The sequence below is a fragment of the Staurois parvus genome, unplaced genomic scaffold (assembly GCF_062004578.1).
Source record: "Staurois parvus isolate SC_StPar_1 unplaced genomic scaffold, SC_StPar_1.0 ptg000315l, whole genome shotgun sequence".
Classification (NCBI taxonomy): Eukaryota; Metazoa; Chordata; class Amphibia; order Anura; family Ranidae; genus Staurois; species Staurois parvus.
Genome location: NW_028318111.1, coordinates 4239082 through 4260378, shown reverse-complemented (window position 1 = coordinate 4260378; position 21297 = coordinate 4239082). Strand labels below are relative to the sequence as shown.

The window sequence follows — 21297 nt, the reverse complement described above, 5'->3', positions numbered from 1 at the left end:
CAGGCGATGACCAGAGACTGCGGACACAGTGCAGGCGATGACCAGAGACTGCGGACACAGTGCAGGCGATGACCAGAGACTGCGGACACAGTGCAGGGGATGACCAGAGACTGCGGACACCGTGCAGGGGATGACCAGAGACTGCGGACACCGTGCAGGGGATGACCAGAGACTGCGGACACCGTGCAGGGGATGACCAGAGACTGCGGACATACTACAGGAAATGACCCGAGACTGCAGACCTTTGGGGAGTGGGGGGGTGGGTACCCGAATTTGACAGGTACCCGCTCCCACTTCTGCAGATTTGTCCCCCCTTCCCATAGTCTTGTGGCACAGGCGACAGGTCCCAGAAGACTATGGGGCCATTCACAAAGCGCAGCGCTTCTTGCGCATGTGCAGTGGCACCCGGCTGTGAAGCCGCAAGCTGTCACAGCCGGGTGCCCACACTGAAGATGCCGGAACGAGGGAGAGAAGACGGCCGGTGAAAGCAGGACACCGCTGGACTGAGGAACAGGTAGGACCGAGGAGCGGGTTCTTCAGCACAGTAGAGCCAAGCGGCCGGCCTGGTATTCTAACACGGCGGTGGGAATACAGGGCCGGCCGCTCCATATTTGCTCCATAAGATGCACTGACATTTTCCCCCATTTTTTGGAGCGGAAAATACGTTAATTTGTAGTTAAATGATAAGTTCACATTTACAAAAATTAATGAATGATGCAGCCGGCTGGGTGGACATTCCCCCCTCTGTCAAAACATGGGATCGGGGGGGAGAGTGGAGGCCAGTGAATCTGTAACATGTTACATGTTATACCTTGAATATGGCTGTAACATGTTACAAAAGGTGAACTTCTTATTAAAGTAGATTTCCCGGTTCTATCTAACTAGCGTTAAAAAAAAAAAAAATGTTGCCTTCCCCATCCTAACACCTATTCTGACTAACCTGTGTAAGAAATTTCTGTATACTTACCTATTTTGTACCCTGTTCCGGTCTGGTCACATGATCTCCCCATGTCAGCTGGCTGCAGGGAAATGGAGAGAGCGCTCTGACAATGGCTGGTTATGCCTGGGAGTGGAAATGTAACCCATAGGCTTCCTACGGTCCATTCGTTGTTGGCATTCCCTCCTCTTCCCTTCAGTAGCTGCTGGATCACATGACCGAAGTGGGCTGAAAATAGGCAATTATACAGATCTTTCTTACACAGGTTAGTTGGTATAGGTGTTATGAGGGAGCGTTTTAAGACTAGTTAGGTAAATCCCTGAATTCTGCTTTAATTGAAGAAGAATGATGTTTGAGTGTTGTCAATTTTATCACCAGAAATTTTGGTTATGAACGCAACATGTCGAAATGTTACCTCTGCTCCTTCACCCCCTGTGACCAAGCCTGAGATGGGAGAAAAGCATCAGAGAATATAATCTGATGGGACATGTTATGTCCATCGACCAATAAAGTTTGACTTTGAAAGGGAATTTAACAGTGATGGGGGTTGTATTGTACCTTGTATGTTTTTTAAAACAAAATTCTTACTTTGTGAGTGAATTTTTGAAAAAGCTTATCATATAAATGTTGTTTTTTATCACTGACACACCTGCTTTTATATGCAGTTATATACACGTTGCAATCTGTTGAATCCCAGGAGAATACTCCAATGGTGCATGAGGTCTAGCCATGTAGTGCAATACAGCTTATCTATAAATGGGGCACAGTAGGAAGAGGACTGGGTGGAAACATTGCAAAGGCTATGTATCACCAGGCATGAGCTATGCGGTGAAGAGATCCCTGGAGCAGGAAGATATGTGAATAGTTTACCAGTAGCGGTGCATTTGGGGGTTTTATTAAAGGACAACTTCCCTAAACGTTGAATGCTGCCTTTCAGGGTTCAGTGGATACAACTTTAACATGCACTACATATCATCATGACAAGCATTCAGAATTTATTTTTTGTTGGAGCAAGTTGGGTTAGGTCAAAGAAACCGGTTTAAGATTTGGCATGGGCAGGGGCGGACCGACCATTTGTAAACTCGGGCACTGCCTGAGGGCCCGGGGTCAGTAGGAAGCCCCATGAGATGCCCCTGGTACCTTTTTCATAGGCTTTTTTGAGTTTGGGCAAGGACACAGGGACCCCATGATCCCCTATTGCCCAGGGGCCCCATGAGTTGTCAGTCCGCCCCTGGGCATGGGCACAGTATTAGATCAGCAAATATTAGGTTTGCTTGGTCTGCAGGTACAGTCATTAGGGTCTGCAAAGATTGTGCGCAAACTGCCAATCAGGGGCGGACTGACAACTCATGGGGCCCCCGAGCAATAGGGGATTATGGGGCCCCTGTGTCCTTGCCCAAACTCAAAAAAGCCTATGAAAAAGGTACCAGGGGCATCTCATGGGACCCCCTACTGACCCCGGGCCCCCAGGCAGCGCCCGAGTTTCCAAATGGTCAGTCCGCCCATGCCACACCTTAAACCTGTATCTTTAACCTAACCCAACTTGCTCCAACAAAAAATAAATTCTGAATGCTTGTCATGATGATATGTAGTGCATGTTAAACTCGTATCCACTGAACCCTGAAAGGCAGCATTCAACGTTTAGTGAAGTTGTACCAGGGGCATCTCATGGGGCCCCCTACTGACCCCAGGCCCTCGGGCAATGCCCGAGTTTCCAAATGGTCAGTCTGCCCCTGCTGCCAGTAGTATAGCGTGTGTGTGCGCACTGCCACCAATCACATGCTCCCAACCAACTTACCAAAAGCTAGCTGACACATGTTGGGTTTCTTAATGGTTGTTTCAATATGGAAAGCTACTGTTCTTAATTCATATTACAAAAAAACAAACTTTTTCCCAGCTGAATCCATCATTTAGATATTTCAAAGTCTTTAACACAATTATATTGGCAATTGCAAACTATTTACAATGTTGATCTTAATAAATTTAAAGCTATATAAAGGAATGGATTACTTTGCTTAATGTGTTCCTTTATGTATCTGAGGTTTCGGAGTGGGTCAACTGCTAATTGTGCTTCTGAGATGTTGGGGTCTGAGTGTGACCCTTTTAACAGGTGCCCGAGCCTCTCCAGCTGGACGTCCTTCTCGCCTTTCTTCACATAAAGCGGTGGTAGTGATGGGTTTTTCCTAATGGATGGCTTTGAGGTTAAGTGCTCTGGTGAGAAGTCAGTGAGCCATTGTGCAGGTAGAACGTTCTTCTTCCTGGAATACAAAAGTTTTAGTTCACTAGGTTGTATGGGCTATTTTTTTGCAGGTAGTATAGGCGTTTTCATTTGTTTTAGCAGTCTGTTCAATTCACAAATCCATTGCATGGGTTTGGAATTTGGGTTTTATCTTTACATCACATGGCTCCTCTTTTCAGCTTGCCTTTAAAACATCACTGTGTTTTGACATTAATTTGATAAATTCAATAACCCCCATAGTGGAATGAAAATAAGGGTTTCTTAGCAGTGAAATAAAAAGCTGTCTGCTGATCCAAATACTGTATTTGCTTACATGTCTTGAGAAACCAATTACTATGCATTTGGACTATGCAAACAGGTTATGGAAGTGATACAATGTCCCTGGCTATATATTATATATCCTGGATGGACCTTGTATTATGGATTGTATGAAGACATAAGGTGGGTAATATCTCCTCGCTTGTTAAAGAAGGATGATACTCGTGTGATTAAGGTAGACTTGTCATAAATATGGTCTCTTTTTTTTTTTTTTCTCCTCTCCCTGTGATTGGGTACATTGACTAGAAGTGGCCAAGAAATGGTGATGAAAAATAAGAGATATAAAAATTAGAGAGAAAACCGAAACAAAAGGAGGGTGGGGCTTTTGTGGAGAGAGATTGGTGGGGAACCTTGACAGAAAAACGTTCTAACAAAAACATACAAAAGTGACAGAGTGGTCCATTGAGTTTGCCCATTTTTTGTTTGTTTTTCTTTGTGCGGGTTTTTTTTTTTTTTAGGGGGGGTTTGTGGTTTTTTTTGGGGGGCGGGGGGGGGTTGTTTTTTTTTTTTTTTTTTACTTTTTTTAAGTATAGATCTCTGCTTGTCTCAAGAATGTTTGCAGCTATTCACTATTGCCTGGCTCACTGCCTCTGCTGGAAGTTTATTCCAAACATCAACTACTCTTTCAGTAAAATAATACTTTCTGAGATTAGTTTTGAACTTTCCTCCAGTTAGATTAGGGTCACGTCCCTGTGTTCTTGATTTCGTGTTGAAAATCCTGCCCTCCTGAATCTTATTCACCCTCTTGATGCATTTAAAGGTTTCAGTCATATCCCCCTTTCCATTCTTTCCTCCAGACTGTACATGTTAAGTTCCTGAAGTCGCTCTTGATATGTTTTATCCCCCAGACCTTTCACCATTTTTGATACCCGTCTCTGGACTCGTTCTATCTTATCTATTTTTATTGTTAGGTAGGGGTCCACAAATTATTATTTCATGGTAGGATGGTTGAGGGTTTTTTTTTTATTACATAGGATGCTGCAGTTATGTGAAAGCCCCTTTTTGGGAACTTGAGCTGGATATCTTCTCAATCTTCTGAACTTCATATGCTTGCTAACCAACCTTCACTCTCCTCCACTCCTCTATCACTCTCCATTCTATACTTGATCCCACTTTATTTTCTTACGTCGTCCTGCCACTTCCCATTTTTTGAACTACACATGGACCAACTTTCTGGCACTTTGAACTGCAGAATCAAGTACGATCAAGACAACCTACCTTCAAAAAAATTTAGTAAATTTCAGAGTTGCTCAAAAGCTTTTAGCGAGTGGCCAGCATTAGTAATGCGCTAGTGCAATTCTTTTTTCTTTTTCCCCTTAATGCAGAACTTTACCAATAAGAACTTGATAACAAATAAGTTTCTTCAGCAAGGAACATACATTCCACATTAATAATTATGCTAACAACAGTGTGCTATAAATTGCCTGCTTCTTGTCAGAGGTGGCCATTTTGCTGAAGCCCAGAGCTCCTGAGCAGCAGTAACTCTTTAGGCTGTTAGCAGATTGGCCTCTAGATTTTTGGCAGTGCCAAAAAACTAGAAAGCAACTAGGCATGTGCAGAGCAGGGTGAGACCGGGTATTATTGGATTTTAAACAGTATTGGCACTTAATTGTAATGTTTTGCATAGATATACCTGCAAAGGGGCCAGCCTGAAATGATCTAGCAGGACTGCATGAAGGTAAAAAACCTTGAGCCTTTACAACCACTTTAAGTTGTAGATATGATGGTCAGGTATTCAAAAGCTTTATGCAATACAGTGTAAAAAGTAAAAGCTATGAGTGAAGTATCCAAAAGGATTAAGAAAGATGTGGGAGGAAAATTACTGATTGATAATATAGGGTTGTCCAATGCATAACTGAGAAACTGAGATTTGGAGAAGTAATGAGAGGATGAGTGACTGAAATTTTCAAAAGTGCTGGGGATCAGTGAAGAGTGACACGAGTTGGAGCAGGAACAACCAAGGATTTGGAAGCAGAGAGGAAGATGGGGAATTGCCTCCAATCTATCCTTCCAGCCCTAAGTCCTATCACTAACAAACTCATGCAGATTCCAGCTCTGCAACATCGCCAAAATCCGCACGTTCCTAACCCCAGAAACCACTAAACAGCTTGTCCACTCCCTCATCATATCACGACTCGACTACTGCAACTCCCTCCTCACTGGCCTGCCTCGCCACAGGCTATCCCTGCTTCAGTCGATCCTGGATACGGCAGCCAGACTCATCCACCTTACCAACCGCTCCGTTTCCGCCACCCCCCTCTGCTAATCCCTCCAGTGGCTTCCGATTGCCCGATGGATCAAATTCAAAATCTTAACACTGACGTACAAAGCTGGCCACCATACTGCCCCAAATTACATCACCGACCTGATAGCCAAGTACTACCATACACGCACTCTCCGCTCCTCACAAGACCTCCTTCTCTCTAGTTCCCTAGTCTCCTCCTCCCATGCCTGCCTCCAGGACTTCTCCAGGGCGTCACTCATACTTTGGAACTCCCTACCCCAATCCATCAGACTATCACCTACTCTCCTCTCCTTTAGGCACACCCTGAAAACCCACCTCTTCAGGGAAGCCTACCCCACCCCCTGCTAATTCCCGACCTCCTCCACTCTTCCTACCACTCTATCCCCCACAGCGATTTCCTCCTGTACCACTATCCCCTCCCTCCTAGATTGTAAGCTCCAAGGAGCAGGGCCCTCAAACCCCTCGTGTATCGCATTGTATTGTTATTGTACTGTCGCATATTCTGTCTCCCATTGTAATGTACAGCGCTGAGCGAACTGTTGGCGCTTTATAAATACTGTATAATAATAATAATTGCACCTTCTAAGAGACTCTGTATAAAATGATACTGTATGAAATGGAATGTAAAAGGCAGTAAGGTTTGTACAATGAATACCTTGATTTTAAAGTTACCTTTCATCCATTGTATTCTCTTCTAGATCATGAAGATGGACACCTCCTGCTCCGCCAGCTTCTGGACAAATCGGTACCTCTATAGACATACAGATACACCACTGAAATTAATTATTTTACCCTCAAATATTTTTTCTTATGTCGCAAAACAAACCTTTTAAAATGAATCTATTATCTTAAAATTTGTTTCTGTATGTGTGTATGTATATAAATATATAGTTTTGTCTTTTTCCAAGTGCAGATGTAAGCAGAGAAAAGTGCCTTGAGAAAACGTGAAGATGTGTCTTTCTGTGCTGCCAGACTTAACATAGCACATAGTGTAATGGACTCTCTTTGCTTCTCTTTTTCTACGCAGAATGAAAACAAAAAAAATCTCTATTCATCTTTCCCTTTTATCTTTCTAGACAGTGTTAATGTAACACTAACCTCCACTGCAGGAACAGTTAAAATTTATAAACCTACCACAGGACAATTTTATTGTACAGCTCATAGAGGCCCCAACTAGGAATGATGCTCTGCTGGACCTGCTAATCTTAAACCACCATGCAGAGCTTATTGCTAATGTCCATATAAAAGAACATCTGCGTAGCAGTGACCATAACATGACTTCATTTATTGTTAGCTGTAAACAACAAGTGCATACGGGAAAAAAAACCAAATGCTCAACTTTAAGAGAGCTAATTTTCCAAGGCTCCAAGACTTACCCTAGGTTCACACCCAAGCATTTTGCAGAAATGCAGTACAGTCCATTTAACATGATTTCCTATGGGACATGTTCACATCTGCGCATTTTCACCCAGTGTGTTTTTTAGAAAGGGTTAGTGACTTTTCTGAACACAAAAAGTTGCGTTTTTGGTTGTATAGATTTCAGCTGAAAAGCTGCAGAAAAACATGCATTGCATTTTTGCCGTGTTTTTTATGTGTTTTGAGTTTTGCATTTTTAATCTGTCTAGCAACAAGAAAAATAAAAAAACAAAACAAAAAAAAAAACGCAAGTGCAAAAACACAATGCAAAAATGGCTCAAACGCAATCTGCATAGGTGTGAACCTAGTCTTGCAAAGAATATAACAGAATATGTAAAAGGAAATCAAGGCTGCAAAAATTGAAAACGAACGACGGATTGCAAAAGATAGCAGGACCAACCCCCAAAAATTCTTCAAATATATTAATAGTAAAAAGGTCCGGTCCGAGCATGTAGGCCCTTTACAGAATCATCTAGAGTGGGTGACTGGGGACAAAGAGAAGGCAAATTTATTAAATCCCTTCTTCAGCTCTGTGTATACAAAGGAGCATGGGGGAGCTCTTGTCCACAATGGGCAAGGTATTGATACAGCCTCAAATGATCCACATTGGCCCACAACTGATATTATCCAGAAATATTTAGACAGCATAACGATGAATAAAACACCTGGACTGGATGGCATACACCCACGGGTCTTTAAAGAATTGAACTCTGTCATTTCAAAGCCATTGTTTCTAATATTTAGGGATTCTTTAATGACTGGCATAGTACCACTGGATTGGCGTAAGGCCAATGTGGTGCCTATATTTAAAAAGAGATCAAAATCTTTCCCAAGTAATTATAGACCTGTTAGTTTAACTTCTGTAGTTGGGAAGATACTGGAGAGTTTAACCTCCCTAACGGTATTCCCGAGTGTAGCTCGGGGTAAAATGTCTGTACCAAAAGCGGTAACCCCGAGTTACACTCGGGCTTACCATGCAGCGCTGCATAGGGAGTTCCTGCAGCACTTACCTTGTCCTTCGCTCCCGCGATGTGTCCCCTGCAGCGTCCCCGGCCATCTCCTCCGGCTGATGCTAGCATCCGCCTCCTGTGTTCCGGTCCCTGTGACATCGGGACGTACGGGCGGCGGCGGCGGGAAATTTGAAAATTTAAAAAAAGTCATTTTTTTCAAAACGATTTTACATGATAAAACATTGCTGTTTCAATCCATTTCACATACATTTTGTCCCTAGTGCTTTGTCCTGTCCCCTGTCTGCATTTTGATTGTTCTTTCTGCCTGGAAACTTAGAAAAGTCCATGGTGTCCAAAAAGTGTCCCTTTAGGTCAAAATCGGTTTTAGACCAGCTAGAGAACAGCGATAGTAAATTAGAACTACTTGCAGAATTGAGTGATAATGATTCGTGGAGAAATTCGTCATCAAACACTGAAAACGATTCTGCGACTTTGCTCAGTAATGTGCGAACTTGGCGCTATATTTCATATTTCAGTGTTTTTGGTTTGATTATATTATTGAATTAAATGTATGATTTAGAATCTTGTTCAGACAGATTTCAGTGAGTTATTCCTAAAAATTACAGCCTACAATAAAAAAACTACATATTTCCATGCAAAATAATTGTACCGCTTTCAGCACCAAAAATATGAAATAATCATACCTCTAGGGAGGTTAATAAAAGACCACAGAGATGAGTTCTTGCTGGAAAAAATATTTTAAGTAACAGACAGCATGGATTCATGAATGACAGAAGTTGTTGAACAAATCTGATTTCTTTTCATGAGGAGGTGAGAAAAACCTTGGACAGGGATGGCAGTGGACGTGGTATACTTGGACAGAGGGGTGGCGGTAGACGTGGTATACTTGGACAGAGGGGTGGGGGTGGACGTGGTATACTTGGATTTTACAAAAGCGTTTGACACAGTTTCCCACACACGGCTAATGTGTAAGGTAAAGTCTACAGGCTTGGAAAAATCCGTATGTAAATGGATAGAAAACTGGCTAAAAGATCGTATTCAAAGAGTAGTGGATAATGATTCATACTCTGAATGGTCTAGGGGTGTCAGTGGTGTACCCCAGGGTTCAGTGTTGGGACCCTTACTTTTTAATATATTTATAAACAATATAGGGTCTGGGATTATAAATCCAATTTCAGTATTTGCAGATGACACCAAGCTGTGCCGTGGAATAACGTTCTTACAGGATATCTCCAACTTACAAGCTGACCTCAATGCTCTGTGTAATTGGGCAACTATGTGGCAAATGAGGTTTAATGTTGATAAATGTAAGGTTCTGCACTTGGGGGCTAAGAATATGCAGCATCATACATACTAGGGGGGGTATAACTGGGGGAATCAATGGTGGAGAAGTATCTGGGAGTTCTGGCAGATCACAAGCTTAATAATGGCATGCAATGCCAAGCTGCGGTTTCTAAAGCGACCAAAATCCTCTCTTGTATTAAAAGAGGTATAGACTCCGATGAGAGAGATATCATTCCCCCCCCCCCCCCGGTAGAAATCATTAGTAAGACCTCATCTGGAATATGCAGTTCAATTTTGGGCACCAATTCACAAAAAGAACATTGGGGAACTGGAGAAAGTACAGAGAAGGGCAACTAAACTGATAAGAGGCATGGAGGAGCTCAGCTATGAGGAAAGATTAGATGAACTGCATTTATTCTCTCTTGAGAAGAGGGAATTAAGGGCGGATATAGCACATAAGGGGGGGATATGATCTCCATGTATAATACATAAGGGGGGATATGATCACCATGTATAATACATAAGGGGGATATGATCTCCATGTATAATACATAAGGGGGGGATATGACCTCCATGTATAATACATAAGGGGGGATATGATCTCCATGTATAATACATAAGGGGGATATGATCTCCATGTATAATACATAAGGGGGGGATATGACCTCCATGTATAATACATAAGGGGGGGGATATGACCTCCATGTATAATACATAAGGGGGGATATGATCACCATGTATAATACATAAGGGGGGATATGATCTCCATGTATAATACATAAGGGGGGATATGATCTCCATGTATAATACATAAGGGGGGATATGATCTCCATGTATAAATACATCAGTGGTTCATATAGTGACCTCGGTGTAGAGTTATTCCCCCTGAGGTCATCACAGAGGACAAGGGGGCACTCTTTACGTCTGGAGGAAAAGAAATTTAATCTCCAAATATCAAAAGGCATTTTGACAGTAGGAGCTGTGAAAATGTGGAATAGACTCCCTCAAGAGTTGGTTCTGGCCAGCTCAGTGGATTGCTTTAAAAAAGTCCTGGATTCTTTCTTAGATACACAGAATATAACTGGATATAACATTTATACGTAAAGTTGATCCAGAAACACCTCTGAGAAGCGTTTTTGGTGCAGTTTTTAAGTCACATGTTTTTTAAAAAACACTCAGAACAGTAAAAACGCCTATGCATTTTTGCTGTGTTTTTGTGGCGGATCAATGTGAAAGTAGCCTTAGTTTCGCTTTATGTGCACATTTGCCTTTATCTGTAGTGATTGTCTTAGTCCTGGTCTACCAGTGTGCAGACAGAATTAGCTTTTTCTTATAGAAACAAATTACAGCAGTACAGTGGCTAAATGGTTAGCACTTCCACCTGGCAGTACTAGGGTTATTGGTTTGAATCCCAGCCATGGCACCATCTGGTTGGAGTTTGCATTTCCTCCCTGTGCCTGCGTGAGTTTTCTCCGGGTACGCCACTTTCCTCCCACACTCCAAAGACATGCTGGTAGGTTAACTGGATCCTGTCTAAAATGGCCCTAGTATGTGTATGCAGCGGTGTATTTAGGTTTTGTGCTGCCCTATGCAAAAAAAAAATCATCTGCCCCCATGGACACCGACCAACACCCCCCTACCCCTCCCAAGGAGAGAGCGTGACATTGACCAGCAACACCCCTGCCCCCCACTCAGGAGAGCCTTCCACTACTCCCCCCCCCTCCCCCGGCGATAGAGAGAAAGAAACTCATCTTCAAAGCTCCGGACACCCCTGGGCATGAGAGTCAGGCTTTACATACACCATCAAGCAATCCTCAGCCTCTCTTGGATCCCACCTGGTTTCAGTGGCATGCATGTCCCTTCTTTCATCCCTTCTTCTGAGGGGAGGTGCTGCCCACCTAAAAAATGTCGCCCTAGGTAAGTGCCTTGTTTGCCTTGTGGTAAATAAATAGGACCCTGTGTGTATGTATGAATGGGAGTTAGGGACCTTAGATTGTACGCCGCTTGAGGGTTAGGGACTGATGTGAGTGTACAATATATATGTAAAGTGCTGCGTAAATTGATGGCGCTATATAAGTACCTATAATAAACAAATAACAGATGCAGTTGTAAACTCGCTGTACCTGCTTCTGGCTCCTGATATATGTCTTCTACAATAATCCCATCACAGAGAGGCTGAAAATAAAAATGAAAGCCAATTCAGAATGTTGTTGATATATACAATTGGAAAAGGCTTTTTTTTTTTTTTTGGAGCTTACACACAAAAAAAGGGGGAAAAAAAATGTGTGTATATATATATATATATATATATATATAAAATTAGATTCCATAATCCTAAATTTCACAATGATCAAACCATTCTACCAGCATCACCTCTAACTGGTTAAAGGCAACCTGAAAAGTCGCTGAGTGTTGGCAACTATACCTGTCTTTCCCCAGTGGGATGACCTGCTACAAATTCCCATTTCACAACCTGTTGTAACAGTGCCGTCTTGTTACGTAATTAGTCATTGTGTCTGCGTACAGAGAGGTGGCGGAGGACTGCTGCCAACCATCTGCCTTTACATGATATGGCTGAGCGATTATTACCCAAGAGGCAGCTGGTGGCTGTACGCTGTAATCCTAACTGAAGGGGAACAAAGGAGATTCAATCCCAGGACTCGCATCTGCCTGGCTGGAGGGCATAAGCTGCCCAAAACACTTAGATCTGGAGCAGATACCCATATGTACCAATTACCACACTATCATTTCTGTTGCAGGACATACATCTTTTTTTGCACGTCGCTTACTGCACTTTGGAGCCATTTCAGCTCATGTTTAACTGTTGGCTATAGGCTAAGTTCACCTTAAAAAATAAATAAATTCACAGATTTTTTTGCAGAAAAAAATGCACATTTATTATTTTTGTTTATTTCACAGGCGCCTGCAAAGTACTGAATCTGTGATCAGTGGTTTGCAGGTGCAATGCCAGTCTCCTGCAGACTTCTTCCAGCTCCGTGCCCATACCAAGGTATAGGCTTTCAGTTGGAGAGCTGGAGGAAGTGTCCATGGACTATGAGTGTGGTGATTCCCGCACTTGTCTTCTATTAAGAACTGCTGCAGTGGCAGATGGAGTTTGTAGATTCCCCCCTCTAAACAACCTTCCCCCCACTCTAGATCCTGAACCAGCATTATTATTTACCTATACCTTTTTCCTGTAGCTAGAAACTGCTTTTATTACTCGCTGCAACATCATCAACAGGCTTATAAATTGTAGCAGGGGTAACTGCTGAGAGCTGGGTTTCTGTTGTCATAGGTATGCTCCCTCTTCCCCATAACTACATCTCCCGAGAGTTCTTACCCAACACACAGGTCATTCCTATATCAGCCACTTTATTTTAGGACTCCTGCATGCCACAAGTACAAAGCAACATTATATCTATGCAAACCTGCACCGCTGCCATGTTTTTTTCTATTGAATTTACTCTATAATTATGGAGCAGGGGCGGACTGACCATTTGGAAAACCGGGCACTGCCCAAGGGCCCGGGGTCAGTAGGGGGCCCCATGAGATGCCCCTGTTACCTTATTCATAGGCTTTTTTGAGTTTGGGCAAGGACACAGGGGCCCCATGATCCCCTATTGCCCAAGGGCCCCATGAGTTGTCAGTCCGCCCCTGTTACGGAGCGATTTACAAGCACTAATATGGGGATGCTCCTTGTAAAATATTAGCATTTTTCAAATTTATATATATTGCTAAACGGTAAAAATGAACATTAAGATAGAATATCTCAATTTTGCCTAGGTTGTTCTCGTGTATTAAGAAAGACGCCCCCGACCAACTGCTGAGGAAGGAATGTTGATTAGAACTTCTGTTCTGAAAAATACATCGTTTAGCTGCCTCACACGCTACCATAGGAAAGGCACTCTGTTCAAACAAAATGCAAAAATAATGAATGCACAAGCACTCTGGTCATCAACCAGGAGAAAAGATTTCCAGCTTTGTTACCTGATATTCCATTGAATTCAGTCCAGACCAGGGGCGGACTGACAACTGATGGGGCCCCCAGGCAATAGGGGATCATGGGGCCCCTGTGTCCTTGCCCAAACTCAAAAAAGCCTATGAAAAAGGTACCAGGGGCATCTCATGGGGCCCCCTACTGACCCCGGGCCCTCGGGCAGTGCCCGATTTTCCAAATGGTCAGTCCGCCCCTGGTCCAGACATTACAGTTGTATACTATTAACCACTTACCCCTCTGGAAGATTTACCCCCCTTCATGACCAGGCCATTTTTTGCTATGCAGTGCTGCGCTACTTTAACTGACAATTGCGTGGTCATGCAACGCTGTACCCAAACAAAAATTTTTTTTTTTTATCACACAAATAGAGCTTTCTTTTGGTGGTATTTGATCACCTCTGGGTTTTTTTTAAATCCTTTATTATATATAAGAAAAAAAGACTGACAATTTAAAAAAAAACCCAAAACATTAATTTTTACTTTTTGCTATAAAATATATCCCATACAATATTTAAAAAAATCAAATCTCTTATAACTATAAATAAAATATATAAATCTATTCTAAAATAAATTTTGGCCAACATGTATTCTGCTACATGTCTTTGGTAAAACAAAATCCCCAAAGGTGTATATTGATAGGTTTGTGTGAAAGTTTCAGTGTCTACAAACTATGGGATATATGCTAGAATTTGTATTTATTCTTTTTTTTATATATACTAAAAATGGTGGCGATCAGCGAATAATAACGGGACTGTGATAGTGCGGCGGTCAATCTGACACTAACTGATGCTGTGTGGGAACTGACTAACTGACACATCACCAGTGCCATTATTACAGTAATAGTGATAATAATATGCACTGTCACTGTACTAATAACACTGGGCAGGAAGGGGTTAACATCTAGGGTGATCAAGGGGTTAAATATGTGCCTAACTTTTGTGTTTGTGTGTTTACTGTGCCCTGCTTTTACTGTGGATCTAGTTGTTTTCATTCCCTGGCAGGGGTGGACTGACCATTTGAAAACTCGGGCACTGCCCGAGGACCCGGGGTCAGTAAGGGGCCCCATGAGATGCCCCTGGTACCTTTTTCATAGGCTTTTTTGAGTTTGGGCAAGGACACAGGGGCCCCATGATCCCCTATTGCCCGAGGGCCCCATGATTTGTCAGTCCGCCCCTGTTCCCTACTGAACATTCCCTTTCCCTGCCACTGAACACAGGTCTGTGTGTGCTGTTTATGCTGACAGCTGTGTTCTATGAGTCTCAGGCTCTGTTCACACCTATGTAGTTTGCTTTTTGTCCGTTGTGCAGTGCTTTTTGCGGTTCATTTTGCATTTTTCTACATGCGTTTTTAATGTGTTTTTACCACATTTTGTTCAGCCCTTTTTTTTTTCTTGAAGTGCAATTTTTTCTTTGCTGGGCAGAATAAAAATGCAGAACGCAAAATGCGGCAAAAGCATGCGTTTTACCACGTTTTGTGTTTTGTTCAGCCCTTTTTTTTTTTAAGTGCAATTTTTTTTTTTTTTCTGGGTAGAATGAAAATGCAAAATGCGGCAAAAACGCACTACCATGCATTTCAGTAGATTCTCCATTGAACTCTATTGTAGCAAAAACACTGCTTTTTGCTTTTAAAATGCCCCTGACCCTTTCCAAAAAACGCACCAGCTCACAAAAAGCATAAATGTGAACAAGTTCCATAGGAAACCATGTTAAATGGACTGCAAAAAGCACTAAAAAACGCATTGGTGTGAATGGAGCCTCAAAGCCGATCGCCAGGTCACCCGGTGACTGGCATGTGCTGTGACGAATCACAGCATAGCCGGTGGGCACTCACACCCCCTACCTGGATATTCAGAATCACGTATATATATATATGTGATTCTGCGCAGAGCAGCTGCCCTGTAGCAGTAAAGCTACTATGGACCGGCTGTAGAGTGGCTAAAAAATTTGACAGATGACTAGACAATCAGCCAAACAAAAGAAAAATGATTTGGGGGCTATTCAGATCTATGCATGTGCCTAGAGGTGTGGTTTTTGTAGAGTTAGGCAGGTGCATTGTGGTTTTCCTTTGTGCATTGATAAGCATTCCTGATGCATGTTTCACCCTAGGATTTGGAATGGATATAGTAGTTTTTTTTTATTAAATTCTTTTCAACTTTGTATTCTTAACTCAGAAAGTTCCTTCTGTTGCTCTCAGCCTCCTCTAAATCTCCATATTCTTTTGTTTTTGCTGCTGTGATCTGACTTCCTGTTGCAAACAAAAGTGAAGAGGGGAAAGAGAGGTTCGGGAGTTCACAGAGAATGTTACAAGGAGACAGAAAAACCCAGTAAGAAACAAGGTGATGAAAAATAGATTACAGGGCCACTAAAGTGTTACTAAACCCGGACCCTGCATTCACTTTATCTGGTCTCCCTGGACCCTGCATTCACTATATCTGGTCTCCCCGGACCCTGCATTCACTATATCCGCTCTCCCCGGACCTTGCATTCACTATATCCGGTCTCCCCGGACCCTGCATTCACTATATCTTGTCTCCCCGGACCCTGCATTCACTATATCTGGTCTCCCCGGATCCTGCATTCACTATATTTGCTCTCCCTGGACCCTGCATTCACTATATCTGGTCTCCCCAGATCCCGCATTCACTATATCTGGTCTCCCCGTACCCTGCATTCACTTTATCTGGTCTCCCTGGACCCTGCATTCACTATATCTGGTCTCCCCGGACCCTGCATTCACTATATCCGCTCTCCCCGGACCTTGCATTCACTATATCCGGTCTCCCCGGACCCTGCATTCACTATATCTGGTCTCCCCGGATCCTGCATTCACTATATTTGCTCTCCCTGGACCCTGCATTCACTATATCTGGTCTCCCCGGACCCCGCATTCACTATATCTGGTCTCCCGGACCATGCATTCACTATATCTGGTCTCCCACAGTACACAGAACATGGAAATGCAATTATTTTAGTAAATATAAACTGCTAAATACCTTTTCTCATCAGCAGTTAGAACAGTCTTGTGACCTATATCAGTGTCTAGCTGAGCACTGGTTAAAGCTTGTAGGAGGAGTTTTCATTCTACTCTGACTGTCCTATGAGGCTGCATAACCCCTGATTCTCTGGACAGTGATTATTGGTCCTGTGCTGATTACATGCACCTTCCCAAAGAAAAAAAAAATCTCTCTAGCAATACACACTAAACTGATCATGTGTAGAGTGTCTCCTAGGGTTCTGTACTACCAGCAGATGGATTGAGGACAGTAGAAGAAATGGAGGATCAGAGAAGACAGGATCAAACAGCCTTTTTACACCATGCAGAGGATTGACCCCTTAGGTTCCACAGTGAGTAAAACAAGCATGCTGTACTGCATATACAGACTGATTTTTCTCTTGTGGGTTTAGTAACACTTTATAGTTGACAGAATTAAACACATATTTATTGGCACTTTAAATAAAATAAATTTTAAACAATAAAAAAGCATGCCATAAATCAAAGACTTATCAACACAAAGGGCACAGTACAGGGAGAGTCAGGAGGGCACAATACATGTTCTGGGATGCTGTCCAGGAATTCCCGGGACAGCTTAGTAAAACGTGTGACTGTCCTGGCAAAGTCGGGACAGTTGGCGAGTATGATGTAATGCAAGATTATCATGGGGCCCCCCATGAACCTGGGGCCCCTGGCCAGTGCCCAGGGGTGCCGTGTATTAGGACACATCTGGTTTCAGGCTAACAGTGCTGAGCCACTGTCTTGTAAATAGAGGGAACGTTGTCAGGCTGCCATGTGACTCAGTTGGCCAGTCTATTAGGTTCATCAGACAGGCATTTCCATAGCCAAATGAAGAACTTAGCATGGCAGGTTAACAATGTTCCTGCCCTTGCCAAGGCACTGCAGTGGCAAGATAGTTCATTTACAACAAATGGGCTGGCAATGCGCCTTAAAAAAATGCTTTTATCTAAGGCAGCACAACGTGCAATACATGCATTGGGGTGCATTGCCCTCTACTGCAATTACGCATCACTACAACACAAAGGTGTGACTGGGCCCTTTCCTTCAATGGAGATATATCATGGCTTTGTAGATACCTTCTTTTGTTTATCATGGTCAAAACTAAAAAAAGCAAAACAAAAAAAAAAACTTGTAAAAGTATTTTTCCTTTTTTTATTTTGTCAGCCAAAGATAAAATATTGCAGATGAATATTTTGTATTCACAATTTCAGACAGCATGTTAGGACTATGTAAAACATTATCTATAAACTTAAAAAAAAAAAGCAAAATAAAACGTTAAAACAAAATTGACGCAAAACCATCAGGGCTTGTTCACACCAGGTGCTATAAAGCCCGTTGTACATGTGTGTGGCCATTCATTCTTTGTTACATTCCAGTGCAGGAGCAAACTGACCATTTGGAAACTCGGGCACTGCCCGAGGGCACGGGGTCAGTAGGGGGCCCCATGATCCCCTATTGCCTGGGGGCCCCATGAGTTGTCAGTTCGCCCCTGTTCCAGTGCACAAATACAAATACTTGGTGCATCGCACTGCAAAGACAAAAGTTGTGCAGGTGCATTTTTTTTGGCATTTAGGGGTCATGTACACTGCAGCTGATAAACTGACATTCAGGAGCTGTTCAGCGTTTTTTTCAGCAGCCCCTGAACTCTCCCTAATGTTCTCCTATGTGTCCATGTACACATCGCCATTTACCGGCAGTTGAGTTTACAGTCGTTTTTTTTAACGCACCAAACTTGCGTTCAGGAGTAGATTTTACCGGTGTGCCAAACGCATGTAAACACGGCTAACCGCCTTTATAAGCGTTTGTATTTAGAAGCGTTTTTTTAACTGTTCCATATCCAGATGCTGTCCAGAGCCTTTTTTCATCATCAGAAATGCATGCAAAGTGTTTCCATGTATTCAAATGGACCCGGTACACCAGCGCAGTCAGTTCCAGGTTTGGCGTGAAGAAAAAAAAAAATGGTAGAACGTGCCGCATTATGCTCATGATGGGATCCATAGTGAATACAACCAGAAAAGACAGGTCATCTCAACACATACTGCTCTCTCTGCTTCTGCTCTCTCTATTCCTCTCAAAATGTCTGAAATAGTTAATTTTTTACTATTTTTCAGTGCATTCTGGCCATTTGGGAAGGTCTCCTGATGTTATCTTTTAAAACGCTTCTAAACGCAAACGCTCATAAACGCGGTATGCAAACGCGGCTAAACAGACTTTTTTTTAACCCACGTTTTCCAGCACAGCAGTCAGTTTCCATCGTTCAGAGGAGTTTTCCAAATGCCCCGTGTATGAGAGCCCTTATGCAGAATTAATTGCAACGTGTGTCAATGCATAAAAACACAAGTACGTTTTGGTGTGAATAAGCCCCTTTAAAACTAGGAGAGTGCAAGTGTGCCTTACCTCCTTCCCGGAGTGTGCGTTCTGACTGTCAGGTCTGTCCAGCGTACAAGCAGTTCTGTCAAATAATGAAGGCTTTGTGTCCGGACAAAAGCCGCAGAAGACTTCGTCTAGTGTTTCTGCAAAAGGCAAATGGAAACCATATACACTTCATGATGAATGGTCTGTCAGTGAAAAGCGTAGGGAAGATTTTTTTGTGTGAAACAATCACTTGCTTCGCTGGCCTTCTGTCTGTCTATTAGAAGGTGACCCTTACCTGACGGGGGAGGTGACTTCTCCAGTAGGTCCATCAGCTGCTGCCTTATGGGGCTCCTCACTTGGGATGCGTATCGTACTGCAGAATTCCCATTTAAATCTAACAGGCGGGTATCTCTGCAAATTCAAACAAGGACAGTTATTCGCTGGTAAGAATCAACTATTGCTCCCACAGTAACTGCTATTAATATTCAATGACTTAACAGTTAATACTGTTTAACCACTTCAAGTCCGGACACTTTTACCCCCTGCCTGTCCAGGTCAATTTTCAGCTTTCAGTGCTTTCACACTTTGAATGACAGTTAATGTCTAAATTTTTCTAAATTTTTTTTTCTAAATTTTCTAAATTTTTTCTAAATTTTTTTACATTTTAATTTTATTTTTTTATATTATTATTTATGTTTTTTTTTAACATACTGTCACCCTAGCAGTACAGTGTCACCATAGTTGGGGGGGGTGATGAAGATTTTTTTTTTTTTATGTTAATGTGTGTATTATGTGCTGCTTTTTACTAAAAATCTATTTGTTCCTTCTCCCTGCAAAGCAAAAAGATTATTTCCTCTGTACTGAGCTTTGTGTTGTTTGTCAACATAGGACTCTGGGTTGTGATTGGACTCAGCTGATCAGCAGGTCCTGGCCATGAATCATTGCCTGGGAAAAATAGAGAGCAACTGAGCACGTGCAGAGCAGGATGAGACCATGTATTACTGGATTTGAAACACTATCGGCACTTATTTTTAATGTTTAACATAGCTATGCTGGCAAAAGGAGCCAGCCTGAAGTGATCTAGCAGGACTTAGTTTTCTGAGAAAAGTTCCACTTTCAATTCCCCAAAATCCTTATTTTTGGTGAACTGGGTCCTAAAACTGAACTTTATATTCAAGATGAGACCTTTGTGCTTTGTACAGGGGCAAGATGATCTCTATACCTCTTCCGAAACCTTTGAGATTGAGAAAGGATTGGAATTTGTTTGAGAGGTTGTTAGATTCACGTGGAGATGGGAAACGGGGCACAGCAAAAGTTTATAAGATTGTCACTGAGTTAGACACACACACAAAGCCAATGTACATAGTAAAATGGGAAAGGGATTTGGGAATAGAGATAGATGAAGATAAACAGAGGAAAATATATAGGCTAACACATGAGAACGTAAGCATGAGAGAGGTGGAGGTAAACTATAAGTGTTTAACAAGATGGCACATTTCACCAAATGTAGAATATAAGATGAGTGGGGAGAATACATTAGAGTGTTGGCGGGGGTGTGGAAAGATTGGTACGTTATATCATATATGGTGGGAGTGCTCAAAGATTCAAGGTTTTTGGGAGACGGTGGTTTATTTAATTGGGATAATCTCTGGGATTGGATCCAGAGTTGTGTCTACTACATAGTACAGAGCTACCAGTGAACAAATACAAAGATTCGGGTATATGGTACTATCTAAATGCGGCAAAGGGTCTGATACCTACGTTTTGGCATAGTTCAGAGGTACCGAGAGAAGAGGATTGGGTGGAAAGAGTGAATCAGATATGTAGGATGGAGAAACTGTATTATATGCAAGAAGACAAGATTGGGTTATATTACAGGAGATGGGGAAAATGGGAAGATTTTGTGTCCAAGGTGAAATATATGAAGCAGTAGGGTGGGATATGTGAAAGTACCCCTTACTGAGGAAAAGATGCAATGGAGAAATGCAGAATGGGTGGGTTTTATTTTTTTTTTTGGGGGGGGGAATAGGCTTTAGAGTGGGTGGGGGTACTAGATAGGTGGAGGGGGGTAATGGGAATAACTATAGAAAGGGATCAATTGATAGTTTTGTATGTTATATGAGAGTAATGATGGAATATGTATTTTTATATGGAAAATAAATAAATATTTAAATTTAAAAAAAAAAAAATGATCTCTATACCTTTTTTTAATACAAGAAAATATCTTGCTTGGTCTACAAGCTACATATAGGTACTGCATGCTGTTAATAAATTGAGCCTTTAACAGGGGCGGACTGGTAACTCATGGGGCCCCTGGGCAATAGGGGATCATGGAGCCCCTGTGTCTTTGCCCACACTCAAACAACACCCAAAAAAGCCTATGAAAGGTACCAAGGGCATCTCATGGGGCCCCCTTCTGACCCCGGTCTCTTGGGCAGTGCCCGAGTGCCGGAATGGTCAGTCCTCCCCTGGTCTTTAATAAACCAAGACATCCAGATCCTTCTCCATCATTAACTCCCCCAGT

General features: G+C 42.5%; 1 protein-coding gene across 1 annotated transcript in view; it reads right to left on the bottom strand.

Annotated features, from left to right (window-relative positions):
• MAP3K19 (mitogen-activated protein kinase kinase kinase 19) overlaps positions 1-21297 on the bottom strand; it is an 85359-nt gene that overhangs the window by 53552 nt on the left and 10510 nt on the right. Inside the window, exons 5-9 of the mRNA XM_089683601.1 lie at positions 19069-19184; positions 18816-18931; positions 11534-11585; positions 6412-6490; positions 2948-3195 (exon numbers count right to left, since the gene is read on the bottom strand). Coding sequence (XP_089539727.1) covers positions 2948-3195; positions 6412-6490; positions 11534-11585; positions 18816-18931; positions 19069-19184 — 611 coding nt within the window. The remainder of the gene's footprint in view (positions 1-2947; positions 3196-6411; positions 6491-11533; positions 11586-18815; positions 18932-19068; positions 19185-21297) is intronic.